At 56.1% G+C, this 14,361-nt stretch overlaps 1 protein-coding gene across 1 annotated transcript in view; it reads right to left on the minus strand.

The window, feature by feature from the left end:
* FAIM2 (Fas apoptotic inhibitory molecule 2) overlaps positions 1–14,361 on the minus strand; it is a gene marked incomplete at its 5' end in the record, with an annotated part of 52,583 nt that overhangs the window by 8,270 nt on the left and 29,952 nt on the right. The window contains 7 exons of the mRNA XM_079714928.1: positions 4,590–4,643; positions 6,303–6,398; positions 6,690–6,777; positions 7,314–7,351; positions 7,844–7,883; positions 8,217–8,267; positions 14,021–14,074. Of these exons, the coding sequence (XP_079571054.1) occupies positions 4,590–4,643; positions 6,303–6,398; positions 6,690–6,777; positions 7,314–7,351; positions 7,844–7,883; positions 8,217–8,267; positions 14,021–14,074 (421 nt within the window). The remainder of the gene's footprint in view (positions 1–4,589; positions 4,644–6,302; positions 6,399–6,689; positions 6,778–7,313; positions 7,352–7,843; positions 7,884–8,216; positions 8,268–14,020; positions 14,075–14,361) is intronic.

Below are 14,361 nucleotides of genomic sequence, written 5' to 3' on the forward strand. Positions count from 1 at the left end.
GCTCCCTACCTCCCCAGTCTCAGACTAGTCCATCTAGGTGGTCCTGCTCTCAAAGATGGCAGGGTCCTTCAGGGGAGGGGCTGAGGTCTCTACGAGAAAATCTTTTGCTGCTCACAGCCCTTCCAAGGCCCAGGCTGCTGGGATCTGGGCTCTGCTCTGACACTTGTCTTCCCCCGTTTCTCACACATCCTCCTCGAGGCAGCGAGGAGGATAGGGATCGCTGAGTGAAATTCTTGCCTAGCTGTGGTGCTGGAACGGCCCCACATGGTGCTGATACTTCTCCATCGGCTAGGGTAGGAGATGCCAGGATGGGCAGATGGAGAGACCAGGGGTGCTGGGCACTGGTTCTGGGGATGGGTTGAAGCTACAGGACCACAGATTCCAAAGGACAGAAGTGATGCTGGAAACAGGATCAGATTGAGGTCAAGGACCTTCTGACTTGAGCTTAATGGGGAGGAATGGGGACCTTAGTTCTTATGGGGCTGGGCCTCTGTGGGTCTCCATCCACCTGACACTGAGAGGAGGGAGGGGAATGAGTCTAGCAGTCCCTCCTCAACTCTCCCCACGCCATGGGACCCAGGGGATGGGCTTCAGGTCGTCCCTTCTTTGAGCCAGGTGGCAGAGGGCAGGAGATGGGACTGGGGCACTGACACCACGTGCTCCGAGCCATTGTTTACATAACCTGCAGGATGAGCCCAAAACTGTCGGAGTGTTGCTCTCCTAATGAGACATTAACAGGTAATTAGGCGCAGTGGTTCCTCCCCCCTGTGACTCACAGAAGACTGATGCTTAAGTCAGCTACGCACCCATGCTTTCTTTGCCTCACTCTGACAGCGCCTCTCAGGCATCTGTTTATTCTGCAAACATCTAGGGGTGCCTGCTGTGCACCACGCACTGCTCTAGGCGCCATGGATGCAGCGATGAGCAAGCCAGACCCAAATCCCTGCCTTCAAGGAACTTAAATTCTGCTGGACGGAGACAAACAATAAATAAACCAGAAAAATATGTAGGATGTCAGAGGATGAGACGTGCTATGGAGAAACAGGGGTGTAGGGAGCAACGTGTGCGTGCCTGCATGTGCGTGTGTACACATTCAGCACAAGAGATTGTAAATAAAGCAAACACTTGAAGGAGGGGAGAGAGGGAGCTGTGAGCAGATGGGAAGGAACAGACAGAGGCAACCTCGGGTGCAGGGGCCCCAGGCTGGGAGTGAGCCTGCCATCCTCAGGAGCAGCAAGGATGCCAGCGTGGCTGCAGCAGAGTGGGCGCCGGGAGGCCCTCGTGAGCTCAGGGAGGGCCTGCAGGCAGTGGAGAACGATTGCTGGAGGCCAAGCGGAGGAATGACCTGACCTCATTAATGTGTAACAGGATCACTCTAGCTGCTGTGGTGTGGGACACAGACTGTCGGGGCAGCACCCGTGGGACGCCATTTCAAGAATCCAGGTGGAAGGTGATGGCGACATGGACCAGGAAGTAGCCGTGAAGGTGGAGAGAAGCAATCAGATTCTGGATAGAAGGTGAGGCCAACCGGATATGCTTCTGGGCCAGTTGTGGGGCGTGGGGAGAGGGAGGAGTCGAGGTGTCATCAAGGCATTTGGCCTGAGTGACTGAAAGGATGGAGCTGCCACTTACAGCAACAAGGAAGGCTGTGGGAGGAGCAGGGGTTCAGGGGAAGAGCAGGAGCTCAACTCTGTGCACATGAAGTTTGAGGTGCCCATTAGATTTCCAAGTGTGGACCCGGAGTAGGCAATTGGAAAGTCTAGTGTGGGATTCCAGGCTAGTGATGTAAAATTTAGGGTCATTATCATAAGAGATGGTATTCAAAATTTTGAGACAGTCTGAGATCCCCTAGGGAGTGAGTGTGGATGGTCCATGGCCCCAGAGCCCTCCAGTGTGACCCGGGAAGCAGGAGGAAAACCAGGAGAGCTGGTGCCTGGATACCAAGTGAAGAAGATGCTCCTGGGGGGAGGGAATGAGCAATTGTATCAAATGCTGCTGAGTCGAGCAAGATAAGGACTGAGATATGACCTCTCGATTCAGTCACAGGGAGGCCATTGTGGACCTCGGAGAGAGCATTTTTAAGAGGATAAGAGAGAATGGGAGAAGAACTGAGTAGAGAGAAGGGAGGAAGGGAGGAGAGGAATTGGAGAGAGTGTAGATTCCATTTTAAGGAGCTTTGCTCTAATTGGGGGGGCTAGAGGGAGATGTGGGTTAAGAGTGTTTTGTGTGTTGCTGTTTTTTCAGTTGGGAGAAATTACAGCCTGTTTCTATGCAGATAGAAATAATCCAGTAGCGAGGGCAATACTGATGGTGCGAGAGAGAGAGGGGGAACGTTGCTGGAGAGATCACCCCAGCCTCTCCCCACTTCAAGCCAATAGAAGTTGTCCTCTTTGAGGGGGACGATGGGGGTTCTGGCAATAGCACCAGGCTGGGCACAGGACACCTGGGTCCTGTCCTAAATCTGCCCCTTACTGGAGGTGGAACCCTGTGCCAGCCCCTTAACACCCGGGACTTCGGATGTGGAAAGCGGGTCTTCACATGTAGAAAGCAGGTCTAACAGCAGCACTACCTCCCTCCCTGGGTTGTGATGGAGATCCAGTGAGGTAATAGGTGTGAAAGTGCTTTGTAAAATGTAAAGGGTGGAACAGATGGTTGGGATTATTTTTATTATTCTAATAATGCAAGGGATTATTAAACAAATTTAAAGGATTACTGGTTACCCAACCCGACTTGTACACACAGCCTCCCTGCAGAGCTGACACACATGCTGTGTCCTGATCAGCGCGAAGCCAAGTAAACTCCCTGACCCTCCATCAGCGCTCGCCCTCCTCCCACTCTGCCCAGCACGGACCCCTCTTCTTCCATTTGTCCCTGGCAAACGCTGTCCTCTGAGGCCTCCCCAGTCTCCCTCCCCTCAGTCTGACCCTCCTTCCTTTCCTCCTAGCCGACACGCCCCCACCCCAACCTTTTCATCAAAATTTGTCTTTAGCGGGTACTGTGTGCAGGAAAGAGTGCTGGTCAGGAGCTAGAGAAGTGTGTCATAGGAAAATCAACCATCCTGGTTTGCCCAACCTTGGAGTTCCTAGGGGGTTCCCCCAAGAAGTGAGACTTTCAGTGCTAAAACTGGGAAAGTTCTGGGTAAACAGGGATAAGTTGGTCACCCTAGTCTTGACCAAGGCCAATCACACTTAGTTGATTTACCATTATCTTGCAGGGAAACCTTAGAAAAATCACTTAACTTCTTTGGGGTTTTCTCATCTCTAAAATGAGAGGCTTGAAGTTTCACTAGACCCCTTTTGCAGTCCTGTCCAGCCCTCAGCTTCTGAGCCTGGAGGCCATTTACTCCATAGATATTTACTGAGTGCCACTATGTGCCATGCACTGTGCTCTTCCTGCTGACTGTGGCATCCTGGGCACACAGCACACACCTCACACATTGTAGGTGCTCAATAAAGACCTGTGGAAATGAATGAATGAATCTACCACACCCCCATTCCTGGCTCGATCCCTATCCACACTCCCAAAGTCTCTGCTCATAGTTCTGACCCCTATTTTCCCCCCATCTCTGCTCCCCCACTCTGTCAGCCATAAGCCTCTGGAACCTGTGATTAAGCCCAGAACTCTTACCAGACTGAGTTGAGCTGAAAACACCAGTGAGGGAGAGGAGAGTCTGGTCACTGCTCCCGCGGGCAGTGGATGTTTACCTTGGATGCCACCCCACCGCGCAAGAAGATGTCACCAACACACGCTTGCCCTGGCGCACCATCACATTCAGGTGCTGGGAGCCCACTGAGCAAAGGGTCTGTGTTGGGCTGCTCTAGGCAGACATCTGCCCCGGTCACCTTCCATCTCCTGGGCATCTGCCTCCAGCCACCTCACTCCCTTCCCCACCTAGCCTCAGACCCTGAGTGGGGCTCTGGGGCCATCTGTGCAGATTCCCAGTCTAACCCTCCACTTCCTAGGATGCTGTCTGCTGTCTGCAAGTCATTTAAAGTCTCTGAGCTTCAGGCTCCTCATTCTAATCTGAGAACAATAGAGCCTAGTTTATAGAGTTATGGTGAGGATTCAGTATATGTGCAGAGCTTGCTGTGGGAGAAGCAAGTGCTCAATAAATACCAGCTATCATTGTTATCATAACCATAATCATCATCATTAACTCTCTCAGTTTGGTGAGGACAGCCAAGGACAAGCTCCATCTAAGTGCATCTGTCACAGGGTACCTGGAATCTCCCTTGCTCCAAGAAGCCTTCCCAGATTACTCCCAGCAGAGCAAGGACTAACTTAGTCCATGCGGCTGGGACACCCTCACTCTCCCACCCCCACAAGCAGCACTGAACCTCCCCAGGAGCCAGGGGTACCTCTTCCCAGCTCTGTCTAAAGTGTCAATCCTGTTGTTACAACCTTCCTTGACCCTCTGCCCAGGTCAGCTGGTCTGTCTTAGAGAGCTGAGCAGCACTGAGCCCCTCTGCGCCCACTGGTACTTCACAAGGGTTCAGAGAAGAGGACTATGAGGAAGATAGGGATGGTGGAGGGGCCTGAGGAGATGGTGGGAGGCTGAGAAGGCAGGGCCCCCAGGAGGCCACACTCACCAACGTAAACACGCCTGCCCCCAGCACGGCATACACTGCATGGAGCCAGGGCACCTGCAGGGCAGACAAAAAAATGGGCTCAAGGATGGCGAGATGGGCAGTGTGGCAGAGGGGCAGGGAGAAGGGATCAGTCTGAGAATGGAGGGTGTGGCACAGACCTCCCCAGTGGGGGCCCTCTCTCACCCCCCCAAACCCAGCCCCAGACTGAGAGGTCCTTAATCCCCTGGGTGCTCACGGTGGGTGGGGGAGCCCCAGGATAACAGTGATCCTGGAGGGCTGGCAGGGGAGGTCCAGATGGGCCAGCACTTCTTTCCTCCACACACAGCCCCAGGCTCAGGCTGGCCCAGAGTGACTCATCCTATGGGGTCCCTGCCATCCTCCCAGCCTGGGTCTGGCCTGAGGCTGCGCCCTTCTCTCAGTGTGGACTCATCCCTGGGCTGTCTGTCCCCATGTCGGGAGCTTCCTGGCTCTGCCTGTGTGGGTAAAGGGGCTCAGGTAGAAGGGGACAAAGGCTTAGGCCCAGGGGTTGGGGGGGCATCTGGCATCCCTGCCAGCTGTGCTTGATGGGATTGCCTGCAGAGGCTGGAACAGCACCCCTTCCCAACCTCTGCTCCCCCCAGGCCTCAGGGGCACCCAGCTGAGTGCGGAAACCTTGCAAGAGGTGCCAAACCAGCCGTGCCCTCTGAAGAGCCTTCCCCCAGAAGATTCCTGGAAACATAGGCATTCCATCAGCCTGACCCGGGTCAATAAAGGGTTCTTTGAAGCTCTGGGGCCCCTCCTGTACCCCGCCCCCCCCATCCTAGATATACAGAGGGCCCCCAGGCCAGCTCCGGCTCCTCCCTTCGTCAACAGGATCCTGGGAAGAGCCAAGGAAATGCCAGAACCAATCCTGACGTTCTGGACTGGGAGGCAATAACCTGGGGCTGGGCAGGATGGGGTAGGGACGGGGAGTGAGGAATCCTCTCTCAGCCTGGCAGAAAAGGGGCAGTGGGGGACCCCCATACTAGAGGTAGCTAAGAGGAGCCCGCGGCAGGTACAAGCCCTGAGCCCTCAGCACGGGTCCAACAGCTGCTCTCTTGGGTTCCCAGGGTTCAAACCCCCTCCTGTGATGCCCTCGGTCTGCCCCTTCTGCACCTGCAGCAGCCTGAGTGCCTGGAATGGGTCACGGAGCCCTGAGCAGTCTTAGTGGGATTTCCCAGGCAGGCCGGACACTTCTTAAAGAGCTGAGATTCAGCTCTCCCCATGGACACCCTCATGGGGCAGGGGTATGCTCGGAGCCCCACTGTCCCATTTCCCGCCTGCCTGGACAGCCAGATCCTGCCTCTCTGGACTTGACTTATCCCCCAAGAGTCCCCTCTGGGCCTGGTGGCCCCATGGAGCTCCGGAGCCCCCTCCCTGGCCTAGGGTTTAAATGATCTGAGCCCTCCCCCTCAGCCTCACCTCCCCCCTAGTGGAGAAGATGGGAAAGGTGAAGCGGATGTGGCTTGTGGAGTGGGCAGGTGCCCAGACCTGTCAAGAAAAGCCTGGCTTTGTTGTTTGCTTACACTGCCAACCAGCCAAGGGCAGGTGCCAGGAGGGGCAGGACAGGATGGCAGGCTGTGAGCCCTTGGCTCCCGGCCTTCCCTGGAGGGTGCAGGAGGAAACAGCGCCCTCGGGCCAGCAGTCCCACCCCCTCCATCCCCACGGGGCTGGCTGGGACAACTGGAGACTCACATATTGGAAGGGCAGGAGGATGGCCAGGATGAGTCCACTGAAGAAGAGAGTCATGAGGAGCACGAAGAGCACGCCCTGGCAGGACGTGAAGTCAAACTGCAGGGATGGGATGGGCGTCAGCTGCCGGGCCCCTCAGGCCTGCACGGAGCGGCTTGGCATTCCTGGGGGCCCTGGCTGCGCAGTGTGCTGGCCAGAAGGCCGAGGCCTCGGCAGCAGGCCACCTTCCTGTGCTCACCCCAGAACCCCGTGTTCCTCCCGCTCCCATCCCAGGTGGCCTCCCCAGGCACTACTCATGCCTTTTACCTCCCCAAGCTGGGGAATCCAAGCTTGGAGCACCCCCCACCGCCCCCCGCCAACCTTCCTCAGCCCGAAGGCCCCAGGGCTGACCTTGGTCTGGAAGCTAAAGACGGTGACCGAGAGGCAGACGAGGGCCGTGATGCCCAGGCACAGCAGCACAGATGTGGTGTTGTAGTAGCTGCAGGATGCGCAGGCCAGGAGGTCAGCTTCAGGGCAGGGCTTCTGGTCTCCCCTTGCCCTCCTCCCAGGTCCTCCCCTTCTGCCAGGACCTGATCCCACGACTTCTGGCCCCCAGCCTCTCCCCTTTCCCAGGATCCCCCTTCTCTCTGCCTCCTCATCCTTTCTACTGGGACCCACCCTCCCCAACATGCTCACACTCAAAATCCTGTTAGAAGGATCTTGAAGAGGTGGAAATGGGGGTGGGGAGGGGTTTGTGCTGGTGTCTGGAGGTGGCTTACAGGGAACTGTGTGATCATGAATCTGGGGTCTTTTCAGCTGCAGCTTGAGAGGTGTCACCTTGCTCTCCTCCGTCTCCCACCCCCACCCACCAGCCTGGCCAGGTCCTGGAGGCCGAGTGCGGGAGGAGCGCGCTCTAAGCCAACGTCTCCTGCCTGCCTGGATGCCCACCCCCCGTCCAAACGCTCCCCGGAAGGACTGTGCTTGGGGCAGCTCCCCTCGGGGTGTGGCCAGCCCCCGTCTACCTGGGCCCTTTACCTGGACAACATCCCAGTGAGGTAGGCCATGGACAGGGTCTGAAAGGAGAAGCAGGATGAGGGAATGCTGGGGGCCCAGACACCTTCAAGGGCCAGCCTGGGTCTCCACCCCTTGTGCGTACCCCTCAACTCTGAGTCTGCTTTGCCCACACACACATTTACCTCCAGGATTTCTCCCGGTGAAGGAGGTCCCAGCTGTCCCTTTCTTTTTTCTGCAGCCCTGCCCGTCCCCCTTTCTAAGATTCACACCCTCCCCCCCGGCTCTTGTTATCCATAGCTCTAGGAGTCCCCATACAAACCTCTTAAAAACAAAATCACAATGGAAAGAGAGAGTGGATGGAGTGGGGAGAGAAAGGCCATTTGGAAAGAGAGGGTGGGGTGTCTTTGCAGAAGTGGGGCGAAAATGCCCCTGCCTCCCCCAGTGACCTCCCATCGGCTATCTCCAACTCCTAGCCCTCGAAGCTCACCCTTCAACCCTCTTCCCTCCATCCCCACTCAGCATCTGTCCCCAGACACTCCCACATCACTTACAAAGATGGTCAGGAGGATCAGGTTCCAGGGGAAATGCCTCCTGTAAGGCAAGCCACTGAGTTCAGAGGAGGGGGGGCGGTGCCTGCAGCACAGGCTGGGTCATGCTGTTCGAGGGCTCTCTGACAAACTCAGCCCCACTCCTCGGAGCTTCTTCCTTCAGCCACATCCCCATGTGCCCCCATCTGTGCCTTCACCCTCCCCCCACCTCTGAGGTGCCAAGTAAAGGAGGGAGGGGCAGGCCTGCTTGATGGAGCCCAGAGAAGGATGGGGCCCTCTTAGGGGTGCACTGGCAGCAAGCAGGACTGGGGCCAGAACTTCCAAGGTCCTGCTCATGTTCCCACAAGCCATGTTGCTCCTCAAGCCATCATCATACCTGGGTCCAGAACAGCAGGCCAGGGTCAGGTAGGTCGCAAAGAAGACAGCGCTGTGAGAGACAGATGGATGGGAGAGCTGGCCGTCCCTGAAGGCCCTCCACCCAGTCCCCTGCTCGTTCCACTCTCTGCCACCCCTGCCCACAGGGCACCAAGCAGGGTGCCATGGGCCAGGGGCAGGGGTTGGTTAAGCGCACGATCATCTTAGAACCTTGCGATGGGCAGGGTGATGGTATAATTCCGAAAGAAAGGAAGGGGAATAAGATGAGCCTGCTTCTAGAAATACTGAATCTTGGGTGCCATGTGATAGCTAACCACCCAATGCAAAGTGGTTCCCCCCCAGACAATATCTTATTACTTATATATATTTTGAAAAGCTCATATACCGTGTTCTCTATATGCCAGGCAGAGAGCTACATGCTTTATGAGTATTAGCTAATATAATCCTCATATCTTCTCTATGAAGCACGTTCTTCACTTTATAACTGAGGCACAGTGAGGCCAGGTGAGTTGTCCAAGGTCATACAGCTACCACATGGCAGAGGCAGGGTTAGAACACAGGCATTCTCCTCCAGAGTCCTAGCTTTAACCACTACCCCGCACTGCCTCCTTTAGGCCTTTCCCTGGCCCTGTCACTACCTACAATGATCTTGTCTGTCCTGCCAGCACCTGGCACAGTGAGAAGTACCTGTGGCATGAATTTCTGGATCAGGTGGCCATATCCATTGGGAGACTGGCAGGAAGCTCAGGTGGAACCCAGAGACAGGGGTTGAGGATTAAGGATTTTCTGGAGAGCAGTGGAGGTGGAGGCCAGTCCAGGTGGTGGGACATGAGGGCTGAAGACCCAAGGGTGGGGCATGCTCATGTCTACCTAGATTGGTGCTAACACCAACGCACGGTCTCCAGCTCTCAGAGTGCCCTCAACACATGGCACCTGTCATCCTTCCCCATCTCCCTCCTCGGTTCTCTCACCCATCCCCTACAGCAACAATGCCAACCATCCTCCTTCATCTGCACACCTCCCAGGCTGCCTCACTCTCCTGCTTGGTCTGGCCTGATGTGTCCCAGAAAGATTCGAGATGAGGGCGGGGGGCTCCACTGGCTCCCTGCCTGCCGCCTGCAAACATCGCGTCATGCATCTATGTGTCCTTCCTCCTGTCCTTCCTCCCGTCCCAGGTGAATCCCCCCAAGCCTCTGGGTCCTACACCCTTAACTGCCCTGCCATCGACTGCTACATCTTGTCCCTCACAAACCTCCTCAGCTGTTCTCCATCTTTAACCAACATGTTTCCCGGCTCCAGCTACTGCCACTTTATCCACCCTCACAGCCAAGCTTCTTGAAAAAGTTGTCTCCACTCACAGCAGCTTCTCCATCTCACAATTACTCCTCATCTTAACAAACCAGCCCCTGTCCCACTTAACGAGAGCTGGCTTTGCCACGTCACTATGACCTTGTTGAGTCCAACTGACACTTGTCCATCCTTATCTGACCTGGACATGCTGACATCTGATCTCTCTCGTTGTTTCCCTGGTTCCACAATGACACAGCCTTGGGTCCCCTCCTACCTCCCTGGTCACTCCTTCTCCATCTCCTTCAGCACAGCGTCTCTCCCATCAGACTGTCTCCCTTCATGATCCTCTTGGGTGGGTTCCCTCATTCCTAGGACTCCCTTTATCGGGCAGATGCTCATGACTCACACACCATATTTCTGATCTAGAATTTCCTTCTCAACCTCAGACCTGAATAACCAGCTGCCTACTGGGCAAACACAGCTGTTCAGAAACATGCCAAATGCAGCAGGTTAGAGCCGAACCTGCCCTCTTCCTTGCTCCTTCTCCTGCATCCCCTATTGCAGAGGATGTCATGCAGCCTTCGAGTCACCCAACCAGCGACCTCAGTCAGCCTTGACTCTCACCCTGCCATGCCCAGCTAATCACTTGGACCTGCTGATCCTCTACCCAGGCAGTTCTCCAATCTGTCCCCTTCTCTCCATCCCCACGACCACCCTTTTAGGTCGGGTTATCTCTGTCTATCTGGTCCTTCTGCCTCCAGCCCTGCCTTCCACTCTCCAAGCTACAGGCAGATCCCATCATGTGACTCTCCTGTTTAAAATTCCAAAGAGCTGGTGATGCCCTGCGTGATCCGCCCCCGCCTACCTCTCCAGCCCATCCCGCACCGCACTCCGCCCCTCCATCTACCCTCTCATTGCCCTCTGCACCCCTCACAGTGTGCCCACCACTCTCTGCCCCTGCTGGAAAGGACCGACTGGCGAGGATGCCTGGGGCTGAGGTTGGAGGGGCTTCCTCTGTGCACCACGGGCATAACTCAACCAAAGCCTGCACCCCACACCCCATGGGTCTGCTCATCTGATCCCCACCCAGATGTAGCATCTGGAACAACCTATCGTCCAACCCAGGGCCTGGCACGGGTTAGGCGATCTTTAAATATTTCTGGATGAAATGTGAAAGCACAGGGAATGTAGGGGTTGAGACAAGCCTATTGGATTTGGTAAATAGGAGCCCTCCATCTTCACCCTCTACTATTCTTCAGTGGTTCTCAATGATGCATCACTGCTGTCACAGTGATGGAGGGGTTCTCAGTGCCAGGGCCAGGGCTGCAGGCCATCCTGCTCCATGAGGAACAGTGCAGTCGTCCTGCCCCAGTTGTTAAGAAATACCCCAGCATCTGCTCTCTTTCGGTCTCCCTTGAGTCACCAGTCACTTCGACAACAATAACGATAATAATAATACCCTTGTCTATGTGTATCCTGGGTGTGGGGCCTGTCTCCCTGGCCAGACTGGAAGCTTCCTGAGGGCAGGGCCCAGCCTCCTTGTCTCTCTGGTCCAGAGCTCCTCAACCCTCAAGACGAGCGGTTGGGAGGAAGGGCAGAGGGACGGATGACCTGGAGCGTGTGGGGCAGTTTGGGAGCCTGACCCTCACATTTCACATCCCAGCTCTGCCACCACTATTGTGTGACCTTGAACAGCTACTTAACTGCAGAGCTCCAGCTTCCTGCTTTGTAAAACGGGAATACTGGTACCAACTCACTGGGCTGTAGCGAGGACTGAACGAGAGCGTGCAGTCCAGCCTTGAGCACAGAGCCTGGCACTGGGTAGGGACCTGAAGATGGGAGCTGTTATTATTATAACTAGAACCTGGCTAACTGACAGCTTCCTGGAGAGGCTCGGACCCACCTCCCCCAAGTCTGGTCTCACACTTTTCCTTCTCTGTCCGGTCCCCCCACCTCCACCCCACAGCCCTTACTCCTCCCCCGCACGGTAGGGAGGCCCGCAGTTCCCGCTGCCAAGGCTCATAAGGCAAGAGCCCACTGAGGGAGATGATTGGGGCCTGGAGAAAGCGTGGGCTGGGGGAGGGGGGTGGTGCTGGAAGGCTGCCATCCCAGGGAGCGAAGAATAAGTCACAGAAGAAGTGAAAGACAGACTTGCTTGTCAGAGCCTGGGCCCCAGGGCCTGAGCTAGAGCCGTGGTCTGTTTACAGAATGTCAAGACCGAGGCACGAGGCTCAGGTGGAGGCCAGGGTCCAAACCCAGTGTCCTCCCCCAACTTATGATGCTCCAGGAGGCAGCAGAGCATGGAGGGGAAGTGCACGAGCTTCTCAATCAGAAAGACAGGGTTCAATCCTGGCTCTGCTGCTTAGGAAGCAACATCTTCCCTCTGAGCCTCAACTTTCTCATATATAAAATGGGGATAATAACAGTATCTGCCTCGTAGGGCTGTTGTTAAGGATCAAATGAAGAATATCTGCAAATCACATGGCACAGTGCTTCATACATAGAAAAAGACCTGTTTTATTCTTACTGCTATTAAGGGCTTGGTATTTGGAGGACGTGAGACCCACTAGGTGTCAGACCTGCTAGGTCTCAGACCCAGAGGCAGACTCAGGACTGGATAGCGACGTGGGGAGGGGGCAGAGCAACAGGCTGCCTTTCTAGAGAACAGGGCAGCGTCTTGGTGGTGAATTCCCAAGCACCTTTAAGGCTTTGCGACGCTCCATGGAAAGCACACGGTCCACGCCCACTTCTGACTTCTCTCCACACCCACCCACCCCTGAGTCTGGGACAGCATCTGTTTTCTGCCTGGAGCTGTTGAGGAGGAAGGACCTCTCACCATTCAGAGGTCAAATTCTCACACCATCCTCAGTGGGGTGGACTCTGCCCTCAATTCTAGAGCCTGCTTATTCTTGGACTGTCCCTCTGCCACCATCTGCTTAGGGCACAGAGTCCCAAAGACCCTCCCGCAGGAGGCCTGACGAGGGGCCTGGGGACCGCATTCCCGAGGTGGCAGGGCGCAGAGGCTGCCAGGCGGTGCTGACGTGCCGGGAGCCATGCCAACCCGCCACGGGGGCTGGCCGGGGTGGCGGTCCCTGGGGTCTCATCAGCTTTAGCCTACAGTGCCCCCCGTCCCCCAAGACGCCCGCCTCCCTGCCTGGTCTGCAGACAGGCCCTCTGTCCTGTGCCCTAAGAAAGGCTCTGGGTATGAATGTCTCCTCCCCTGGGACCCCCAACTTGGCTGAGCTTCTCCTCCACTCCTCCGCTCCTCTGGGGAGCCCCAGAGGCCAGGATGTCTCCTTTCTGTCGGCCTTTGGCTGGCTTCTGTTAACTGGAGGCCCACTCTGGGACTGTTCTAGGCTCGGGTGGTCCAGGAGGCTCTGGGCTGAGCCTACGTTCCCACCAGATCCCCATCCAGGAACAGGCCTGGGACAGCTGTAGTGTGCAAGCTCCTTGGGTGGACATTCAGAGCCTCCACCCCAGAAGGCCTCACTGCTCTCTGGGATGTCCCGATTCCCCTCACGGAGCCTTGCAGTGCTCCGCCAGCCTGGTCCCTAATTTACCCAATGTACCACGTGCGCTCCCACTCCCATGCTTTTGCTTAAGTCACCCCAGTCCCCAGGCCTCTTGGCTCATCCTTTGAGGCGCACCCACTGACATGGACTGAGGGCTCCCCCTCCTCTGAACGCTGCTCTTTCATAGGCTGCCTTGTATGCCCACCACCTTCCCCTGCAGAGGCCTCCTCCCCGCCAGCTCCAGTTCTGGCCTGGGCTCACAGAGGGTGCTGAAGGAGACTTTGCTGACAGTAGTTCTGCTTTGAACAGGGTGGTCTGGCCTGGAAGTATCCAGAATGACTCCTTAATTGCCCACATAGGAGGGTCAGAATAACCTCTCAAGTTACCTGCCGTGCTCCTTAAAGAGTAGAGTATACAAGCAGGAACCAGCTGCTCGAGGGGAAGGGAGTCTGCCAAACAGAGGGATTAAGAGTACAAGCCTCAACCTGAATCTTGGGTTTGAATCCCAGGTCTACCACTGCCTACCTGGGTGACCTTGGGCAAATTACTCAACCTCTCTGAGACTTAGTTTTCTGAGGAGTGAATGCAACGCTGCACATCATGCACGTAGAACGATGCCCAGCCCTTACTAGGCACTTTGTAAGTGGTAGCTCTTATGATTAATAATTCACAAGCATTAATAACTATATGTTAATATTGAGTAGCAACATTATCATTAGTGTGGGCCAAGGTGGCCCAGCCCCCCTTCTCCTCCAGGCCAAGGTCTGGGTCTCCCTAGCCATGACCCCAGTTCCACCCTTCCCTCCTTGGGCAGGCACCAGAACCAACACCCATCTCCTCCTCTCCCCCTCAGCTCTAAACACCCCAGAAGGCCCCTTCTGGCCATGCTCTTGTGAGGCAGTTCCTACGGGATGGGGAGAGGTCATGGGCTGGGATTCTGTCAGCGGCGATTTCCCACCTTGGCTGCGGAGGGTGTTCTGGGAAGGGGTCTAGGTATACTTACTAGGATGCCCAGTACCAGCCTGGGTTGGCCTGGACATAGTCCTTAACGGGGTCACTGCAGAGAAGGGAGGGAGAGAGAATCAGAATTTACCCTCTGTCTCCATTTCTGGTTCAACAGCTGCACCTGCCCACCCCCCGCCCCACCCCTGCCAGTTCACAGGACTCAACTCGAGAGGAAGAAAGGAGAGACCACACCCCTGGTGGGGGAGGGAGCTCCAGCCACAGTCTCCCAGTCTCAGGCTGAGACTTGGATGCGCCCAGGTGTAGGGCTGCTGCATCTGAGAGGAACGACTGCTTCACAGACACCTGCAGGCCCAGAAAGCATGGGACCACCCCCTGCTG

The sequence above is a fragment of the Hyperoodon ampullatus genome (genome assembly GCF_949752795.1).
Source record: "Hyperoodon ampullatus genome assembly, chromosome: 11".
In the NCBI taxonomy this organism is placed as follows: domain Eukaryota; kingdom Metazoa; phylum Chordata; class Mammalia; order Artiodactyla; family Ziphiidae; genus Hyperoodon; species Hyperoodon ampullatus.